This window comes from Phaethon lepturus, unplaced genomic scaffold (assembly GCF_000687285.1).
Source record: "Phaethon lepturus isolate BGI_N335 unplaced genomic scaffold, ASM68728v1 scaffold11647, whole genome shotgun sequence".
Taxonomy (NCBI): domain Eukaryota; kingdom Metazoa; phylum Chordata; class Aves; order Phaethontiformes; family Phaethontidae; genus Phaethon; species Phaethon lepturus.
In genome coordinates this window covers 53,245-76,231 of record NW_010554065.1, presented here as the reverse complement: position 1 = coordinate 76,231, position 22,987 = coordinate 53,245, and the positions used below count along the sequence as shown (strand labels likewise).

The following is a 22,987-nucleotide window of genomic DNA, read 5'->3' as shown; positions in this document are numbered from 1 at the left end:
CCTGCCCCAAAGTGAGCCGACATGTACTCTTGCTCCTGACAGATGCTCTTAACAGATCTCCCTTTGTGGAAGAGCTACCATCTCCCCACACATCTGTTAAGTGATTCCCTATCCTTGTTTTTCTATACTTGGCCTTAGGAGAAACTATCACTCATCCTAGCTGCAATTTAAACCCAGCCTACCATATGATTTCAAGCTCAATCCTTTCAGTGCATCCTCAGAAGTGCATTTTCCCACGTTTTCCCTGTATCAGTCATTCCACTCTCCACTGGACTCTCCAGTCCTAAGTGTGGTGTCTCGAATTGCATGCTTACAGGTGCTCCTGTGAAGCACAGGATTCTATCTGGTCTCACCAAATGTATCACCATTTGGGAACCCTAGCCCGAAGCTCACTTTTCTTCTACCAGAAGGACAAACTGCCAGATCCCTTATCTGAACTAGTTGACCTGACTAAATTTAGTGCCTTGCTGAAAAGGATCTTGTCTTTCCCCACCATCTCCTCCCTGTCGCAACCGTTCTACAAGTTGCCAAGACTACTTTGAATTCTAATGCTATCTTATCTTTTGCATCTGTCCAGCTTCCTGTTGACTGCAAATTTAACATGCACACTACTTTGTGATCCAGGTTGCTAATAAAAATGAAAGATAAGTGACCTAGAGCAACTCCCACAACCCCATGCAATACCATCTTCCTTTCTGACGCTGGGTGCAAGTCGGAAGGAAACCACTCCCAGAGCAAAGCTGCTTACAGCTCAGATCAACCCACTTCCAAATACAATCCAATCTCTGAAACCACGCTTTCCCTTTTTTGCAAGCCACCTTCTGTATTTGCCCAACAGCCACTACAGATTTTATCCTATAATCAAGTGCAACAAAGGTGCCAGATTCATCATCTGTGAATTTCTTTGGGACTAGACTTCAGATCTTGTGGGCAATGCAAAGTGAAGTAAGGTTTAACCAATAATTCCTTTTACGCTTGATTCTCAGCAGGGATTACATTCACACCTATAGACAAAGTGCACAGATTCCTTTCCGCAGATTTCTTCATTTGCCAGTGTTACTGCACAGCTGTTCAACTACTTATTTTCCTGTCACCCGCTAATAAGAGCCTAAACTAGATAATTACTACTTCTACTTTCATGGAGCTTGTTCTTCAGTACCTAAACCCACTCCTTTCTGCTTGTTTCCATGAAAGGGCTATTTAAACAGCTGGCTTACCAGGAGACCGAGTCCTGTGTTGCCATAAGCAAATGTATCTGTACCTTCATTCGGAAACTCCCTTCCTACCCTAAGCATGGGGGTAGGAATACGGCTTTGTGTCAACTGAAAAGAGCGTACCTACAGAAGGGAACTGGAGAACCTTGCCTTTGAGGCTAGAGAAGTCAATTCATCAAAATCAGAGCCAGACCATATTTCAGAGCAGTAAATATTATCTGGTCCTCTACTCTTGCCTTTATTTTATCATCATCCTCTTAATAGCTTCAGTTCTTGGTGGGGTTTTTTTTGGTGGTTGTTTTTTTTTTCCTTGGCAAAGCACATCTTGCCTCCTTTTATTCATACCCTTTAAGGTCGTGGGTTTTTTTCTTTTACTTCTTCCAGGAGCTTGTCTTCCTTGAGGGAGGAAGAGCCAAACGGATTGCCACATTAGCTTTCTCATTCCATGCCATTACACTTTTAACTAGAGTGCTTTCAAATAGGCAAATTAGCTTTTAAGTGATCCCAGTTGTACTATTGGCCTTTGCCACAATCCTGCATTAAAGCTGATTCAATTTTACTTACCTCTATTGCTCAATTAAGAAAGAACACACAAAGAGAAGTGTAGTTCTGCAACTAGTAATTGCAGTCCAGGAGGGAGCTGGGTTGTTCCATTACCCATGATGACCCGTCACCGCACTATAGCACGTTCGCCATCTACTCATGAGGGGAACTACCTGTACCTCAACTGCCACTTCTTGAAGTAGCTATTTCTTGAGGAAGTAGCAAGAATAGTGATCCTCAGTTGCATAAGATTTCAAATAGCTTTGTGCACGTATATGCTACCATCTATACGCTCTGTGCTAGACCAGAGCAAGTATCTGTGGTGTGAGACACACATGGTTAACAGGAGCTTCTGAAGGAACTGAAGTCTTTGCTCCAACAGCAACTCCTTTATTTACTCATCTAGAAAAAGGAGAATGATTTTTGTCAGTGAGCAGCTTCTTTCTCCCACACAATCTATATTAACATATCAAGAACCTAACCAGTCTTTGCAGTGTTCTTGCACCTTACTACACACCTATACCAGTATCAATATCACAGATCATTGCCATTCGTAGTTGTATATGCAGTAGGAGTCATAAAAGCAAGAAAGAAGTTTAGAGCTTCTTACTGGCTACCCAAACTTTAAAAATTTTGTATAGCGTTATATAAGCTGGTTCAGTAATTAAGGGTCAGTTCTCTATGATCAAAGGCTGGCCTTAATCACAAGGATGGAGTCTGTGTCATACTTTGCCTCAGCCTTTGTCATGTGGCTCAAGATATTTCTTATTTTAATCACATTCCATTAGTTGACTTAAAATATGTTGCTGTATTTTGGTTTTATGGCACAAGTTACTGCAGGACTTGGCTTGCTTAAGCAGACTAACATGACACACTGAAATGCCATAATCTGAACTTCCCCATTTCTATCCGATTTAAAACCATTTCGAGATTAATTTCCCCCTTGTTCACAAAAATCCTTATTGTAGCTGAACAAAATAAGTATGTGTTGCAACAGTTTGCATTGATTACAGTATTGCATTTGAGATGATCACAGCATATGTAATCACCAAGACACACTTTTGGGATCCAGCACGATTTATCCCCAGCTCCCCAGACTAACTTGACTTCACTTTTCAGATAACCAGAAATCTGCCCTCCCCCTCCACCCAATTCTGCACAGAAGTACCACATCACAGAATCTGTCACAAACTACACATTTTCCACTAGTAAAATTCACAAGCAGACACAAGTGCAAAGCAAAATGTCATTTTATTTAATTCAAGGACTATTTTCCTTCTAGTATTGCTGAAGGGATCACCTCCTGGGGAATTGATCATTACAAAGTCCCTGTCTAAAAGTTCAAGTGCTCTTGTACATTCTTTTGAACCACAGAAAACATAATGACCAAGTAGGTGGGCAGCTACTTGCAGTTTTATCCCACCTAAATTAGCATTGCTTCAGGCTAGAAAACAATTCAAGTAGTAAAATCATGGAAAATGTTAACCTTTAAGGTCACTACCATATTTTGATCAAAAAGTCCTGAATGTATGAAAAGAACATTTGTACATGTTATGAAGTTTTTTTAACCAGACACTGTCGAAGATGGCAGTTAAGTATTTTGGACCAGTTGCCAACCAGATATTTAAGAGTTCTTATATGAAGGTTTATTACCAATTTCATTATGCAATTCACTTTCCACATTAAGCTCTTTAACAAAAGCAACATATACCCGCACCAGAATCACTGTAGACAGATTAGTTTTATAGAATGCCCTTCTGAAAATTCATTTCAAAATAGAGATGCTTTTTCTCCAGAACTGTAAAATCCATAAAAATGCAAAATATCTGTTAGGAAATTTTTAATCAAAATTATTCCTTAATGTTCAAAATAACATTTAACCTCCTACTTTTTTGTTGTCATCCACATATTGATCAACAGACTAAACAGGTAACAATGGTTCACGTTCTTCCCCCACCTGAAACATTTCTTCTAACACAGGCCCAAGATAGGCAATACAGAGATTCAGGGACATGGATTATGCATGGCAAAGGTAATCCTCTATCACTTTAATTTAGAACAATTCTGATTCTAGCACACAACTTGGAGTCTCAGTTGTTTTCAATCTGCTCTAGGTCCAAGTCCCCACAGTCTAGAGGAAAGATGCCTTCTTCAGTGCTCTCACAATCACTCGTGTCCTCATCGCTTTCACATACTGCAGCTGCTTTCTTATAATCCCTTGTTTTGAAGCTACCTTGGCATGACCCATGATGCCTTACTTCATCCAGCTGTTCTTTCATCGGACTGGAACCAGGGGTGATGATGTTCATAAGATCATTTGAGTCACATGGGGATGACACAATTGTCTTCATTTGTGTGTCATCATCATCATCTTCATAATCAAGGGAGCAAAGACTTTTGGAATTTTTTAAAGTCTGCAATTAAAAAATACATTAATATATTAACCATGACTGTACAGAAAAAGAATAAATTCCTTAAACTCTTGAATGGATTGAGAGTACGTATTCAAAATTAAGAGTGACGCATGTTTAAAGTAATCCTGGAAACAATGAGGGACACGAAGAAAAAGGGAAGAACGGTATTACTAGGTAATCTGGTTTCACACAGGTATTTTGCCTATGTAGATTCCCACTAGTGAGAAAAACTACCAGGTTTTTTTACGCAGAAAAGACTTAAACCTAGCTTCAGTCAAGTAAATGAGGAACTACAGATGCCCAGTTTGATGTATTTGCTTTCTGGCAAATCCAGAGCATAGCATTTGGTAACATCAGCATTTAGGTCAAACAGCTGCACTGCATCCTAGTCAACAATTAACTTCTCACGGTTCCAAAGCGTGCAGACAATGAGCCCTCAGGCCTCAGAGCAGACAGCAAGAGTCTGCAAGGCAACTAGCACATTTGGGTAACCTCAAAAGAGGAGAAAACCAAGCTTCTACTGGAAGCATCTTGCTCCAGAGTCAGCTTAGTTCATCTTACATTTGGGTACCATTTGAACAAGAGCTCAGGAATTTGAGCAATTCTGTTTAAATGAAAAGTATATTAAAAACAGAGCGGCACTCACCTTTATTTAGACAAAGGAAAAAGGAAACCTCAGTAAATGTGCTACCTCTGACCCTCAGATAAAGGAATGAAATGCCCAAGTTCCTCACATAACTGTAAGAGACCCTTGACTAGAATCCAGAAGCAGCATTTAAGAAAAAAACAGAACTACACAGACAACAGAAGTTAGATTTCAACAAGTGAGAAACTTCTAAATTCTGCCTAATACAAACACACAGTGGGAGGAGGGTGAAATAGTCAGGGCCCCTCTCAGAGGTGGTAAGAGCCAGGAGAATAAAGTTGTGCTAGCTTTCAGTATCTTACTGGTTAAGTGACTCCAGTCTCAGACACACACAGCAATCGTTTTATTACAAGTAGATCCACAGGGAACAGAACCAACTTTCACACCCATTTTCAGCTTCCTCTCCCACTTTCTCATTTCTTAAGTATTTTATATTTGTTGATATAGTCAGATGAAATAGGAATATTGCAACATTCCTAGTATGCTATATTCCAGATGCTCTTCCAGAGCACTGGATAATCTTTCTACTACATCACTGCACATCAACAGCCACATGAGCAGCTGACCAGTATTTTTGGGTGGTGTTTAAACAAAATCAAAAATTCACAAGAACTCTGAATTAGTCAGCCTTGCCAGTATACAACTGGATGAAGGAGAGGAGAGTGAGGAAGCCTCACTGAGGTCAAGTGATTTACCTGACCCTTTAGGGTCAACATTACATATGGAACATCTTGCAGGCAAGCCTGTTACCACTCTGAGTTCATACAGTTCCTTGGACATCCCCACATCAAATCTACACAGAAAGTTTGAGGGAAAGCATGGGTAAAGGTAAAATGCAAAACACTTGAGTTTCAGAGATCAATCATAGCACAGCTAGGCTGAGAAGTGAACAGCAGAACTGGTACAGGATGGTGGGTCACCATAGAACCCTTGGGTTGGAAGGGACCTCTAAAGGTCATCTAGTCCAACCCCCAATCTAGTTGAACATCTTCAACTAGATCAGGTTGCTCAGAGCCCCGTCCAGCCTGACCTGGAATGTTCCCAGGGATGGGGCATCTACCACCTCTCTGGGCAACCTGGGCCAGGGTTTTACCACCCTCAGTGTGAAACATTTCTTCCTTATGTTCTGTCTAAACTTACCCTCTTTTAGTTTAAAGCCATTATCCCTTGTCCTATCGCTACAGGCCCTGCTAAAAAGTCTGTCCCCATCTTTGTTGTAAGCCCCCTTGAAGTCCTGGAAGGCTGCAATAAGGTCTCCCTGGAGCATTCTCTTCTCCAGGCTGAACAACCTCAACTCTTCCAGCCTGTCCTCACAACAGAGGTGTTTCATTCCTCTGATCATTGTTGTGGTCTCCTCTGGACCCACTCCAACAGGTCCATGTCTCTCTTGTGCTGAGGGCTCCAGAGCTGGACGCAGCACTGCAGGGGGGTCTCACCAGTGCAGAGTAGAGGGACAGAATCCCTTCCCTCGCCCTGCTGGCCACACAGCTTTGGGTGCAGCCCAGGACACCGTTGGCCTTCTGGGCTGTGAGCTCACATGGCCGCCTCATGTCCGGCTTTCCATCCATCAGCACCCCCAAGTCCTTCCCAGTAGGGCTGCTCTCCATCCCTTCATCCCCCAGTCTGTACTGATACTGGGGGTTGCCTTGATCCAGGTTCAGGACCCTGCACTTGGCCTTGCTGAACCTCATGAGGTTCACACAGGCCCATTCCTTGATACCATCATTGGTATCTCTCCATAGATAAGTCTGCAGCAGTATTCCCCAAGACTGTACCACATAAAACACCTGTGAAGTCACTTGTCACACTAGTGAAGTGCAGTGTTCTTCACTATGGATCAGAGGTGTGTTATGCCTGTATTGCACAGCTCTTCTCTTGCTCAAACAACTTTGATATGTTATAATATGTGTGAGATCATTAGTTACCAAGTCATAGGTTTCAGGCCAGAAGGATCTAAAAGGGATAATCTAGGCTGCTTTGACAGACATAAAACAAGACTTCATTCAGGAGTTCATTTATGCAACTCCATGACCTGCATCCAAAGATCAACTTTCAGAAAAAAAAAGATTGACTGTTGACCACAGTTCTGTCAGGAGGAATTTAAAGTCTAGCATCAGCAAAATTGATAACATTGCACAATCAAAAAGCTTTCTATTTCCAAATTTCAACCCCCTATGAAAACAGTTTTGGTGTAGAATACATTCCTGTTTTCAAAACATTTCTATATAGCTTAAAGCTTATTCAAGTACAAACAGTTGAGCTCATTTTCATGACTAAGAGGTGTGAATTTCATACTTAAAAGCAAAACAGTATATTTTTGAAGTAGAAAGTGTTATAGGATATTTTAATCCTAATTCTACCTCATTGCTTTGAAAAGAACACATTTCCTGTAGTGTATCTCCATACAGGGGATAGTACGTTCTGTTCTTTAAATCTTATAGTAGGTACTGGGAAGGAAAGGGATCAAATAAAAAGCTTTGGAAGTTCTGCTTTCAATGTTTTAGAAAGGAATTCCCAAGTCCCCCTTCAAAAAAATCTTTTATTCAATTTACTGCTAGAAATTAATCCAACCACACAGCTGTCTTTCTAGAAGGTTTGTGTACATAAATGGAAAATTGCCTGTTAGCTCTACTGTGCTGAAACCACTTGAATGGGAACTTTTAGCCGGTTTCAACACAACAGCAAGTGCATTCAACTGGTTCTTTGTTCACCTACTTGTCACAACCGCACCACCGAACTAAAAATAGGTGGGTTTATTATCTCGCAGCACAATCCCACTTCTTTCACAAAGCAAAAGGTAGAAATTGCAATACATTCAAGCCTTCTAAACTGCAGCTTCACATGTTACACTGGTACAGTACCACACCTTTCAAGCACAATTGTGCTCAGTGGGGAGCCTGCGAGTACTTGCTCAATGGTCCTCATTTTATAAAGGATGCTGAACTAACAAGACAAAAGAGTCCACAGTTGGCAATGGATAGAACTCAATCAGCTAAAAGTATTCTTTTGTGTGATGGAGAAAAAAAGAAAAAAGAAACTCAGTTTTAAAAGAAGTGAGGCGATAAAATGCCTGAATATTAAGAAAAAAAAACTTTGTACTGAAAACAATGGTGGGGAAGGAAATAAAGAAATCTCTCTAGACCCTTGCCATACAAAGCAAACAAGAAAGGCCCAGGGTAGCTTGAAAGGAAGCTCATGTCTGCACTCTTTACTAAACCTCCAGTTCAGAAGCCCATAATACATCACTTTCCAAATATAAAAAGCAATAAAAAGGTTGTTTTTGTTTTACTAACAAAACTAGAGCACTTGCTACAGTAGTCAAGGGAAAAATAAGTCATTTATGTGCATGAAAGCCTACTGTATAATGGAAGCAGCAGTTCTCATGCTTCTTCCTCATGCCCCCATCATACACAAAGTCCACCTATTTTCCCCCTCAGTTTTGAACAGGGGTGGAAGATACAGCTGCTCTGAAGAGGTGCAGCTGAAGCAGCTGGCACAATGCAAGGAGCAGAGGAAGCCTGAAACCAAAAGCCGTAAGCCCGTTCTACTGCTCCTCAGCACTAGTCATCAGCGCAGGATGGGCTGCTTTCTGAAGCCATAGGCTTCAAACAAATTAGACTAGTTACCCAGCTTGCTTTCTGTCCCACTCTGACTTTTGCTTTTGACTGCACAACACAAGAGATGATGCTTTGAGAGATACTGGCACACAGGGTGTCTTGACTGTTAAGGTCTCTATAAGGGGTATGAAACACATGGGTGATGCAGTGGTCCTCATGATGCGGCGAGCCTGGAATTTCCTGGAATATCAGCAACCAACCCAAGTGTAAAACACTGAAGAGGCAGCCCAAGCATGGCTTTTTCTGTTGCTTCCCTGTACCTAACCAGTCAATAGAGATGGGGAAGGATCAAGTTAGATGGGCTGCATTTCCCTTTGAGGGCTTCACAGGTCCTTATTTCACCTCCTGGACTTAAGTTTCCTATAGATTAGTCAGACTGGTTCAAAATGAAATAAATGCCTTTACTGTTGGTAACTCATACCACAGTTCAGCTGTAGATCAGAAGTACCACATACAGCATGTGTTTGTATCTCAGACACTACGCTGTTGCCAAAGAGGTTACAGTTTAGCCTCAGCAATAAGGAGGTCCAATCATGGTACAAATTCATTACATTGAAGAGACTTCATTTCATTTCATGAAGCTAAGAGGGAGACTTACGGAAGGACTTAAAGTAAGAACAAGCTGTCACAAAAGACAGGTCCTAAACAGCTCATTGAATCATGTTGAGAACTGCCTTCTGCACATACCGTCACCTGCTGCACATACCGTCACCTGACTGACATCACATCCTACCACAAATAGATGTGAACAGTGTCCCTCCCTGTAAACTGAATTTTCACTTCATGCATCTAATTACTGGCATTAGTATCATTACCTGGGACAATTCAAGTTGGAGACATGTACAGTGTTTATTGTAAATCATTAGAAATGTCAGCTGGTTGTATAGATTAAAAAAATATCCCATCACAGCCCTAATCTCTGCATCTGTTACTATGCATAAAGTGAAAAATAGTAAGAACAATGCTGTGTTTCTGTAATAAACTATTAACCTTTTTGTGGAGTAAAGCTCTTGACATTTGACTCTGACTTTTCTGTCTTGAATTGCACTGAGCATTTTGTGAACACTTCAGCATTCACAGATAACCTTAGCTTTAAGAAGCTTGCAGTTGAGATGAAATACTGCTTCATCGCTATGAAGTAGTGCTGACAGAAAAAATAATATAGTATTCTTCATAATGTTATATGCTTGAAGCCTGCCAATACAGTCTAAAAGTTAAAAAAATAAAGTTAACTGGGAAACAATTTCTCCCTGCTCAAATGAGAAATCAAATGCATAGAAATACATTAAGTTTAATTCAAGTGTCTAAAAAATTGCTTCAGGTCAAAAAACATTGCAGATTTTTAAACTATGCATTTGAAATAAACCGAAAGTCTTTTTTTCTTGCAGTGAGCTACAAACCAAGTAGTTAAAAAACATTTCTACCTCTGTATTTTGTGGAAACAGAATCAAATCCCTAGAAAATTCCTGACACCTTCATAGGCAAAAATCTAATCTCCGATCAAATTCACTTTGGGAACCAAACATGCTGTTCGCTTTTTGTAACGCTGCAGTTATCACTCATTTTCCTGGAATTTTGACATGTATTTTTATATTAAAAAATGCAATGCTTATTTCATCATCTAAAACTGGGAAGCAGAAAAGACACAGAATACTAGATATGAATGAGAAAGGGCAAACAACCTCCACCATATTGCCATATAATTAGACACTTAACTATAATAACTATTCCTTTACACCAGAGATAAAATTACTGCTACAGTTCTTGTAGTCACAAATAAGGTAAACCCTATTTGCAAAGCCAAAGACCTAATTAAAAATCAATATAAGCTGACACACAGCTATATAGCTATGACTTTAAATGAAAGTTGTTCAGTACTTTGTCTCTGCTGTACCTTCAAAGGTTATTTTAATTTTTTAGATGTAGGTGTCCAGGAAGAGAAGTAAACTGATATCAACTCATTTTACATCAGATGCTCAACAGCATCATGAAGTAACAGGCTTTCATCTTCCACTAGCCAGACTGTTCTAGATTTAAGCATGCCGTTTTCTGGTATAGTCTGCCATGAAAGTTGATCTATTTATTGGCCTAGATTTTTATGCTTATACTCTAAATTGTGCCACAGTATCCTTATAAGTTTTGTTTATGAGCTGTAAGAAATTGTGATTTAAAATTTGGCTTTTTATTTAGTGCTATTAGTTGAAAAAATACTATGTCTTAATGAAATAGAAATATCTATAGGAAGTGCTGAATTTGTCTAATTATACTCACATATGCAAGAATACAAAGCTGTTCATGTGAGATAACTGACAGAAACCACTGGAGTAATTAAAGGTCTACAAGTGAGGAAAAAAAATACCAAGACTGGGGCAGGGTTGGGGGACCAGTTCTCTGCCTGAGCACCACTGCAGTCCACACACACTGGTCACCCGCACTGGTGGGGAGACTTTGGGAACACTCATGCACTGGAGTCTTCAGACCTGTACAACAGCCTACTCTAGGCTAAGAAACTTTGTAAGACACAATTAAAATCACTGCCATCAGACCACTTTTGCAAATAGCCACATGTGAAGTCACAGGCATGGCAGATCCCACATACAGCAGGGCTCACAACCACGACAGATTAAGTTCAGCCTAACATCTGCCTCCCCCTTGCCCCAAAGTCAGACAAAAATTATTCATGATACACACTCCACATATGAAATCAGGTTTCCCATTAAAACTAAATATCCTCTCCACATCTTTTCCTTGTAGTGGTTTGCATAGATCATCTCAACAACTGAGAAGAAAACCCACAGGCCCCCTCAGAGCTATGAGCTTACCCCTCTATGTGCTTAGTGTGCACATGTGCTCAATTAAGTTTCAACATTAAGTAACATAAACTAAGGAATTTAAACAGATTAAAGAAGAGTGTCAGTCTAAAGGTGTTTCTCTAAACAAATTTAAGCAGATAAAGCACTACGGCCGTTTTTAATTCATTGCTTTCTAAGGCCCCATCCAGCCTGACCTGGAATGTTGCCAGGGATGGGGCATCTACCACCTCCCTGGACAACCTGGGCCAGGGTTTCACCACCCTCACTGTGAAACATTTCTTCCTTAGATCTAGTCTGAACCTGCCCTCTTATTTTAAAACGATTACCCCTTCTCCTGTTACAACAGGCCCTGCTAAAAAATCTGTCCCCATCTTCCTTACAAGCCCCCTTGAAGTCCTGGCAGGCTGCAATAAGGTCTCCCCAGAGCCTTCTCTTCTCCAGGCAGAACACCCCCAACTCTTTAAGCCTGTCCTCACAGGAGACGTGTTCCATCCCTCTGATCATTGTTGTGGCCTCCTCTGAACCCTCTATGATTCAACAATAATACTAACATGAAGGGGGTGATCATATATGGCAATTTTTCCTTTATATAAAACCCAAGCCAACACTAAACTGCTTTTTAACAAGTTTAGAGTATGGATTTTTAATTAAGATGTAGGCATCTTACATCTTCTAATTCTATGGACCTGTCAGCTGCAACCTTTTACCTTTCCTGTTTCGTTAAGTATAAATTATGCAGTCTATTATGAGAATGTGGAATTACATTCTACAAACATCAGGTCTACCTATTTTCACCTGCATGTAATTAAGTAGAAAAAGCCACAACTATTAGTATAGTCCAGCAGGCATAAATACCTACAGCTGCTATGAATTATTTCATTAACAGAAACAGAAGAAGCTCACACAGTAGATTTAACTGTTCTGAACTGGCTGATAATCAATATATTGTCAAACAAAGTGAAACATAATGACATTTTCTTTGTTCAGCTGCATAATACAGTAAAAGACTTTGGCGAGGGAGAAAAAAAAGATTAAGAAGATTAAGACTTCAAAACAGCTACTAGATACAGCAGCAGTGTTCATCTGAAACGCACTGATGCATTAGAACAGAGGTTTCCTCAAAGGCAAAGCACCACCACAGAAAGACAAGACTCAAAGAGGGCACTGAAACACAACAGTGAGAGTGGCCTGGAAGATGGGTTCTAGCTCTGTTCTTGCTTGGGCAGCAGCTGCAGTCTGGGGTCTCTTACAGGACCAAATACCACTGCTCTGCCTCAAGGGAAGCAACTGTCTTTTACACCTTCATCCAGTTGTTTTTCTACTCCCCGCTTGACCCTAAGCACACGTCTAATATGGATAGTGGATTTATCCACCTTATGGATAAACTGAAGAGCTGTACAATGTGGAATTGGGTCTCTACTGTGCTTGAGCTGCACAAACTCCAGAGGCTTCAGTCTGGCAAATTTGCATCAGCCAACTGCATTAATGAGTGATGGTGTGATGAACAAACAGCTGCACCAGTTGCATCCATACAGGGATGATGAACACATCTGGTTTTGTAGTAGAATGGCACAGAGGGAAACAACATAAGCACATGTTCTCTCCCAGCAGAAACGATTCATGTTTTGCCAGAGTTGTTCCATCTTTTCCAATTGAAAAAAACTTTTACCTTTCCTTTAAGAAACAAACACAGGCTCTGGAAACAAGAAACAACTTAACATGCATACTACCAGCTTCATTAATACTATGAAAGAATGATTTTATGAAGATTTCATTTTTAGTAATATGTAATTCATACATATTTTAGAAAGATGCATCAAGTTTTCTGCATTTTAAATTGGGAAATAAGGAAGCACACATCATTAACATGAGCTACACACATGTATCTCTTCAGACATATACTAAAATACTTTACAGTTGCTCAAAGTGTTCATATCCCTGGACAGTACAAGAAAACTGTTTAACAACAACGTTGATTGCTTGCAATATCATCTCTCAGTATTCTGCTTTTTGGATCCTGAACGCTAGAGACACCACCCTGGGTAGCCAAAGCCTTCTAGTATATTAGTCCTCTGATGGAGGAATTAACAGACTTGCATACTACAATCATCTCTGAAACAACACAAAAAAAAGTTACCCCCAAACAGAGGACTTTTACTAGGTTTCTAGATTTTTAATGAAATGCATTCAAAGAAGAGAAAAAGCTGTAGCTGTGCTTCCACAAAACTCCTAGTAATCAGTCACATTTTGAAGTTCACTTTACCATGCCAAACTCTGTTCTCAAGTAACAGGGTTTAAGTTGACTGATTATGCACCAGAGTAACACAGGACAGGATTTGACCCTTGTGGCTTCAAAACATGACCATATTGGCTTCATTTCCTGCCATTTATGTGTCATCTATTTTTATAGAGAACTTCTATTCCTGAGCAGTTTAGCCAAGGTCTTATTCCTCCATGACTTTGCTATGAGCTGCAAATAATTACTTTCACAACAGAATCACATACGTCCTATTTTTGCAGAGTACACTCATGTACCAACTTCTCTTGAAATTCTAGCATATTTACTTTTTTTTATCCTCAGGTCAAATATTGAGTTGATATGATAGATCAAATCTATCAGAAATTAGAGAAGTAAACTCTGAATTCTGATTCTAAGGCTGCCCTCATTAGTTACTGACAGATGTCAGCCTCACCTATATTATTGGGTTATGCTGGCACTCTATCATAACTAGCATTTTAAGGGATTCTATAATTGGGCCATAAAGTTCACTTCTGCCAGGGAGGAGGGTGGGGGGAGAAAGGGAAACCCGACCTCAGCTTGGGAACTGTTCCCCCCTTCCTCAGAACTTTCCACGACAGAAATACTAGTCCAAAACAAAACCTTAAGATCTTGTTATACAAGTGCACACAGGCATGCACGCAAAGTACGTTACGAATCTTTTGCGCAACTCAATGCAAAAACCACAATTTAACAATAAATTCTTGTAGGAGCATGAATTTAAACTGTAGGTGGACTCTCGCCACTAATTATTTCCAGAGACAAGTTAAGTTGAACACAACACATTTGTTTAGAAAGAACAGAATTAGCACTGTTCACCTTCAATCTCTAATACATATACTGCATTTTTCTAGTTTGTATCTGGTTTTTGGACTATTCTGAGCATTTCTGAAACTGGGTGGCTAAGGAAACGCTCTCAACATCAAGTGGCAAGCCTGCTACAGATTTTTTAGTACTGAGTCAACTTGTGCTAAAACTTCTGCTTGATAAATACAATTTAGACAAGTGTGTTTATTCATTCAAATACCAAAGCTGACAACACTTCACCAGTTGACACTCAATATGTTTTTTAAAAAAGTTAAGTCAGGAAACCACATATGTGGTCCTTTATCCTTCAGCTGCACTGAAAAACAACAATACATGTTTTAAAATGCATCATACCCCATCAGAAGAGAAGCAAAGTACACACAGCCTCCGTGTAAGACAGAGTCAACATTCAAAATCCTAAAACATTGTGGTAGCACTAAAACTGAGTTCAATTCCTCACTGTATGGCCAACCTCAGTTTTACTCTATTTTGTAATAAAATCAGAGTTTGCATGAAAAATCTATAGCATTCAAAAAGGTATACATGCAAGTATTACACACAGTTTGTTTTAAAGATTCAGATTTGTTTATACTACCACAACTTGCAAGCTTCCTAGCATACCATAAAAGCCTTTTAAGTTTTAATCACATGGTTACTACTATAATGAAAACTGAAGTCAGGAAACTCATCAGAAGTCTCATTTATTTAAAATTCAATTTCTGGTAATACTTAAGTTTTATTGCATAAGCACGTGTCATTGTCAGCATATAAAGAACTGAGTACTTTCAAGTATATGAACAGATCAGCTATTTGATTATCTGCAGCTAACTTTAACACCAAACCATTACCTCTCAGATCACTTATGCAGAAAACATCTGCTTATAACTGTACTCCCTTAAAAGTGGTATCTAACACCAACTTAAAAAAAAAACCACACAAACTTCAGTTTGTATATACTTGAAGAGCAGGTAAACAAGTAAATATTTCCCACCCTAATGGAAGAACAAATTGACATAACTAACTGATGTAGATAAATTCCAATCTGTTCATTTTTACATCCTTGAGACATCTGTTTTGCTTTCATCACACCTACATGCCAGTATATACATGCAGCAGGAACTGAGCTACGCAATGCAAGACTAACAGAAGACAATGTGACAATCAACATTATGACTTTTCAAAGTGATTTTAATAAACCTCTCTGTAGAGAAAAGCCTCAGGTGAAGCAACTTGGCTTAGGTCTCTTTCAGAAGATGATGCATCAAGCCAGAAAGTAACTGTCAAAAGGCAAAGGAAGTTTCATAACTTAGAATATTCAGAGTATGGAAGACCAAAGCCTAGTTTCAGAATTAAGACAGTCCTTCCACTCTGGTATCATAAAGATGCACTAATCTATTAATTTGATTACCATGTTATTACAAGAATACTGGAATATTCAAGAGAATCCCTCCCACAATTACACGAAGTTAAACTCAAAGAGGTATAACTCATTTTCTCATAAATTTTTAAAAGCTAAATGGTCCTTCATTTTTTGCCTAAAGATCTGTAAAAAAGTTCCCATATTCAATGATTAAACACTACTCAACTCTTCTGCTAGTCATCATATCTTGCAATTTAGAGCAAAAAAACCCCAACTCTAATCCCCTGTCACCTGCCAAAACCCAGATGGCAAAACCTGAGAAAGTGCTCTCACCTCTCTTTAAACCCTGTGGTGCAGCTTAGTCACATTAACTATTAGTACCCTCTATGTAACACTGAACCATAGCTCTTAACTCAATACTGTATTGTATTCCAAACAACATCACCAATAATTTTAGCATAATCCAATTTTATGACAGGCTAAGTAATAATTAAAAAAGAAAATATCCACAGCTGGCTGAAACCTGGCTTGTGAGTTAATAGATGGCCCCTTTTCTCATAATGTCAAATGCAGCTGGTCTGGTACTCATTAGCTCTTTCAACAACGAATACTTACTTGTTCATACAGGAACTTGCCAGAAAGGAAAAGCAAATCTGCAGCAGATATTAAGCTGCCTCCTCCTCTTATTAGCACACTGCTTACAGAAAAGTACCATAAACATATAAAGCTAGTTTCAGGTCTGACAAAGCACCACAGTGCTGAATTGCTGAGAAGCTCCAGCTATTTGCAATACATTTGTTACAGAGCACCATTTACAAAAGAGGGGGGAAAAAACCTCTCTCCTTAATGAGATTTCCTTTCCTTCACTACCCTCAAGGCTTATACTCCCTCGCTGTCAGAGCGCAGGGATCCTCCAGCACAAGGGCTCACTTCATTAAATGCTATTTCGGGCCTAATTTCACATTGTGACCCACTCTGCTGATGCAAAGAAAGCAAAACGCCAGATGCCCACTGCGCCTGCTACCTCCGTAGCGTTTCATTCACTAGTCCAAAAAACTTTCAGGCATCCATTCAAAACCAAGTACCCCCAGCCTGGTCTGTCCTGTCACAGGACAAAGTGTGGGCTTGTCTTCAGCTCACTTTTGATGCTTGCCTATCATGTCCCAGCCCAGCCTACTCCTATCTCCTTTGCTTATTCCCAAGCCTGCTGGTATTTGAACTTTAAATGGACGTCCTCCATGGCAACAAAAGATAAAAAAGGAGCCTTTGATTGTTCATGCGTTGTTGCGAAAGAGAAAGGAGGAGATTCATCCTGGCTGCGACCTAGCAGGAACTCAAGCACAGCTCCCCTTCCATTGCAGTGGGATTCCTTAGCCTGTAGCTACTCATTCAAGCTCCCTGCATCTATGTTTCCATTCAAAGTGGATGAATTCTTCAGGTTTCCCCTGTTAAGGAATTAAGGGCAACACCATGCTTGGAAAGCTGCCAAGAGGTTCTGTAACACTCAGCAGTTTGGAGTTAATTCAATACTTATTGACATCTAGCAGGATTTATAGCTGCATTATTTATAAGGAAAAAAATCAGAGCCATATTTAGACCTTTGTAATAAACTATTTTTAGCACCATCTGTTTTTCTAGTTTTTTCACTTGCTTAGGCAAGAGCATACTTCTACCCCGTTCCTTCTTCCTTGCCCATTTAAGAGAATCCACAGAGCCTAAACCAAAGCACACATAAGGATCACACCAAATATTTATCGTGCAGCAGTTCTCCTAATCACGTTTTTGAAGTCAAAATTGATGACTAAGGACAGTCTTGGGCTGATGCAACAGTATACGTTGTCTTCAGTTACAAAAATGAACCGATTTTTTTTTTTTTTTTAAATGCAAGGGGCAATGTGTTTCACACAAAGAAAGTTACTATGTGGAAAGAAACAACTGATCATTAACTGTATTAAGCCATCTGAAAAGTGTTTACACCCCTGGCAGTGCTTTTCTGGGCAGTAGTTGCCAAGTTTCACCCCCATTAAACCCACAGATATTTTGTCCCAAGCACATTCTGCCAGGCCAGGCTGGGCTGCTGTTAGAGGGGAGACACGAATCACAAGCAGCTGCTGCAGGCACCTCGCCTCTGTAAGATGAGGTGTTTCAAGCTGCAGTGCCACCCAGTCAAAAGCTACCCCAAGCCTCGAATTACCTCTTCAAGCTTACACTTATATTCGGCTTTTAGTATGGGGCATGACACTGGTGGCCTCTGCAGCATGACAAGAGGGACAGGGTGAAGGGGTTGCCCGTTCCTTGAATTCCGAGGGAAGCAAGACTTTGGGTACTTGCATGCTGATTAAGTTCTCAGAAACACACTTGATAGCAGCAATATACTCATCTTACCCTCCTGACTCAAAAAAGTTTCCTTTTTACCCAAAATGGTAGCATAAATATTTGAAAGCTTTACTGTTAATTATGTCAGATTAAGAATTTTTACTTCAGAGCAAGGCAGAAAACTCATCTAAAATATGAGCTCATGGAGTTCTTACTGTTTGCAAAGGGTAGCAGCAGTTAAGGGTTGGCAAGCTGGTTTACCAGGGCTTACAGCACAAGTCAAGCATTCCTGGGAAGTAGAAGACATGCAGCAAAAAAAAGCCCAAGACTAAATCCCAGCATGTAGCACAAGTCAAAAATAAATTCTACAAATGTGCAACAAACATATAGCCATTTTAATAGGTTCCAAAGAGTCCCGAGAACTTTGAAACTTTCAAGCTATCAATATTGATTAATATGACATTCATTTGGCACTGGCATTATGCGACAATATTTAGAGTGTGAAGTAAGTAGAACATGACAGTGCTGTTCAACTAGCAGCCCTTGGGATGCTTCCTTCCACTTTACCACTTTTAGTTCAGTGAAGAAAACAGGGCACAGCACTTCAACAGCAAGTACAAACTGCCAGGTAGATGGAAGAACTACTTGGCAATGTGGGACAGTCAGGCCGTTCCCAAGATCAGAGCCAGGATTCTGAAGTCTGCTCCTGGTGAGAAGCATCTCCCTACACCCTAGCAGCAACCGCTGTGCCCCATCTGCCAGACACAGCTCACTGGCTGCTACCAACTGATGTGCTGAGGAGTCTGTCCCGCTCAAGGGGAAAAAGCTCCAAATCTGTGCTACTTTGACAGGACACATTTCAAAGGACAGTCTGCCTCAACTGAGAGGGGTTCAATACAAACCGTTCAAAAGAGAGAATCAAAGTCTGCAGTATTTTCCGTGGCCAGATAAAGCACATGGACAAAAGCCAACGTATACAGTAACTGTTGCAGTAAATTTAAGAGCTATTGCCAAGTATGTTTAAGAGTAAGAACTAAGCTTGCAACTAGTAGTTCAATTCCCTAAGGCTGTTGCATAAGCTGCAAATACATTACAACATGAGAACAAATTAATACTGGTTATTAACCAGGAATGTAATCGGAGGATCTGGAAGTCTTCAAAACGCGGCTTGGTGCAGGCATTGTACCAAAGCATCTAACTTTCATGTGGGCAAGGATGCTCACTTGTTTGCACAGTCTTATACATAACCATGCACTTTTACAAGTATTTGGAAGGTGTAACCTACCTTACTCCTTTTATGAAGTTTACACCTTATTAGCTAGCACATCTGTGTATTCAGTATGATTATACATTAAGACAGGACTATAGGGGCACACCAATTAGTCTCAGAAAGCAACTGGAGAAGATGATGGCAAAAAGAGCCAAGCCAAGAGGCTTGTTTTGTTAGGATCTGCCCATCCACCCCTCCCTTACACATCAGATGGCAATGGAAAGACAATAGTTACCTGTCCTTAAAAATCAGTGATAACAAAGAAAAGGACTTTGTGATTAACTCTGAAGTCCATACCTGTTCGGGAGATGGCTGGATGCCAGTGAAGGAACTGTGGCAACTTAGAAGCGTCTGTACAAACTCCATTTATATCCTAATCCATTCAGTGATCTCTCCCTTCCACCCCAGTGCCTGGAAGGGGTCTAAGCAACTGGGATCCACAACTCCAACACTGAAACCCTTTCTCAGCCCATATTATATAGCAAGCCTATGTTAAAGTGATCTACATCTGGTTCTAGCTGTATCAAATTATATACTGGCAAAAATAAAAAACTATTAAGATATTTGCAGTTTATTCTAGTTAAGTAGCTAATAATCTGTAAGCAAAGTCTGAGTTTATCTTCAACCCTCGATTTTAAAAATAACGCTCCAAAAGCATCATTAGTTTTAACTAAGAATGTGACTTAAAGGGTCATACAGTAGAAGTATTTTTTAACCCCAATAAGCTTATGTCCTCATGATAACCACTGTTCAACATGCTTCCGTGTCAAGGTCTCCAAAAGCAGAGCTCACGGGGAAAAGAAACAAAAAAGCCTTTTAAAATTTATTTCTATATATATATATAAAGATATATATATACACATGCTCTTTAAACAGCCAGAAACAAATCACTGTCTCCTGAAGCTAGCTAGAACAAGCATATCGCTACTAGCCTACAAGGTCACCTACATTACCTAGTTCAGTGCAACTCCTAATTTGGAGTGGTATCACCCTTGATAAAATACTTTCCTAGGAACATGACACATATACAAACTTCCTTGACCATTTCCAAGAGGTCACTGTTTTCTACAATTGCTGTATTTTCAGTAGAACTTGCTGGCTTAGGGCCACTACAAATGTTTGGAGGCCATTTGAAGAAGTTCACATTATACTTTACTCAAGCTAAAGGTGGAATTCAAAGCCTTTAGTTGACAAGAAGTAGATGCATACTTCAGGTATTGCAAGTATGCATTTACATGAGGATTCCTGCTACACCCCCCCTTAAACAGTCAAGAGTGTGACATTCTCACTACTTCTAAACATACCCTAAAGTTCAACCAAACTGTTTTTGAATCAGACTGCATCACTACAAGACACAAAAAAAGCATTACACTTGACATCCAGATATCCTGTTGGCTTAAGGAGTTCATTTATTCTAACACTGAATTCTTTCTGCTGCCCACTCCTCCAGGGAGAGGACACCACCTGCAGAGCTCAAATATCACAGTGAAGCAGTAAGCTAACCTGAATTTGGAAAATTTTTTTTTTTTTTAAGGATAAGGTAGGGTCCAGACGAGGCCACAACAATGCTCAGAGGGAGATTGAACAGCTCTCCTCTGAGGACAGAATGGGAGAGTTTGGGTTGTTCAGCCTGGAGAAGAGAAGGCTCCAGGGAGACCTTATTGCAGCCTGCCAGTACTTACAGGGGGCTTAGAAGAAAGATGGGGACAGACTTTTTAGCAGGGCCTGTAGTGATAGCCCAAGGGGTAATGGTTTTAAACTAAGAGAGGTCAGATTTCAACTAGATAAGGAAGAAATGTTTCACACACTGAGGGTGGTGAAACCCTGGCCCAGGTTGCCCAGAGAGATGGTAGATGCCCCATCCCTGGAAACATTCCAGGTCAGGTTGGACGGGGCTCTGAGCAACCTGATCTAGCTGAAGATGTCCCTGCTCATTGCAGGGGGTTGGACTAGATGACCTTTAAAGGCCCCTTCCAACACAAAGATTCTATGAAGTACTTTGGATCTCAGTGAAGAATTTAATAGCTCCTTAAAAGATGGGGATCAATTAAGTTCTTTCCAGTATACTCAAGCCACTTCAGTTCATTAATCACTACTTAACTACTTAGGGTCTATGCTTTCTGCAGTTAAAGTAGCTTGGGCTCAATAACAGAAAGACAGAAAATTCTTAATTCTTCACACAGTTTTTTGAACTCTCCAGGTGTCTCCTCTCCCTAGGAGAGGGGACAGAAGGAAATCAGTCATTTTAGAATATGACTAGCAGGAGACAGTATTTTTCAACATAGAGTGTGTATTTTCTTTACTTACAAATTTGAAGTGAGTCTAGAAGTTAAACACACTCCACCACAAAAGTATTTCTGTATCATTAAATCCCATGAACCCATTTCTACTCACCTGACTTAGTACACAACACAAGCACAAAGTACTGAAATTTAACAAGCTTAAGACATATTTACGAACCCAACCGCACACTTGCACACCCTGAAAACACACCCTCCTGTGCCAACTACATGAGCTTTACAAGATTAAAAAAGCAAGGTTTTTGTTCTGGAACACGCAATTTTAAGAAGCCTTGGAAATTGAACTGAAAATGATTTCTCGTTCTATAGTAACACAAGCACAAGTCACAAGGGCTGCCCTATCCAGATAATATTTTTAAGCGCTTAACCCAATGAACACTGCACAGAGCACTTACCGCAGAATACAATCACTTTGGAATCTTGAAGTCTGTATTTTGATTCAGGTAAGTATCCTTAAAACAAGTACGGTGAATAATATTCTCAAAAAAAACAATCTGCTTAGGCAAGCTATTAAGCAAAAGTAAACTCTTCGTTAAAAGCTGAAAGGAGGGAAGGGAAAAGACACCACAGTAAGTTCACATTTTAAGGATTTAGAGCACAGCAGGAGTCTCAGCCTCTGGATCAGTTTTATTATTGTGCACTAATGGAGAATTTCCAGTGAGGCTCTACGTTGACTATGCTTTAAGCACATCCGATTTCTGCCACTCTAAGCACACAGTATAGCAGTTACAAGTAACCTTGAAACTCTACAAAATCGGACATGACAGTTAAGCCACAAGGCACCTGTCATGTATTGTAAGATCTTATTTAAGATCTTTCATACTACTTATCATCATAACACTACTTCATATCACTTTATTTTTAACCTACTATTTCAATCTAAATACCCTTATAATGTGCATCTTTTTCAAAGGACAAGGTTTAACACACTAGCTGAAGTGGAGTTGCCCAGCATTGCTGAAATCCAGAAAGGTTTTACTCCTGCTAAACAATTTACACCACAGTATTCTTTTTCAAATACCGCTTTTCAAATAGTTTCAAAAGATCACAAAGTTCTCCTCCTTCTTACTGTTAACTTGCATTAGTCTAGAAGACAGCCAAAGTGCATACTGACCAACATAAAACAGAATTGAAAGCTGAGATAGTTAAAATGTAACTAGACAAAGAAAAAAAAGCAGCTTCACACAGTATCAACAGCCTAGCCTGAAGAATACCTGGAATCTGCAAAACCCTTTCCTAGAATGACAGTACCTTTGCAGGGCTTAAATTGCTCGACCCCTGGTCCTAAAGGCTCTATTAAATTCCATGTTCATAAAAAGCATGAGTATATTGGGTGGCCCAAACAATCCCATACGAAGTTTGAGTTGTGACAAACTAGTCTACCTCTCGCATGAGAGAAGGAACCGCAG

General features: G+C 40.0%; 1 protein-coding gene across 1 annotated transcript in view; it reads right to left on the bottom strand.

Annotated features, from left to right (window-relative positions):
• Positions 1–2,989: 2,989 nt before the first annotated feature.
• Positions 2,990–22,987, bottom strand: part of FAM53A (family with sequence similarity 53, member A) — a 51,911-nt gene continuing 31,913 nt past the window's right edge. Inside the window, exon 4 of the mRNA XM_010291710.1 lies at positions 2,990–4,171. Within this exon, the coding sequence (XP_010290012.1) occupies positions 3,848–4,171 (324 nt within the window). The 3' untranslated portion in view covers positions 2,990–3,847. The remainder of the gene's footprint in view (positions 4,172–22,987) is intronic.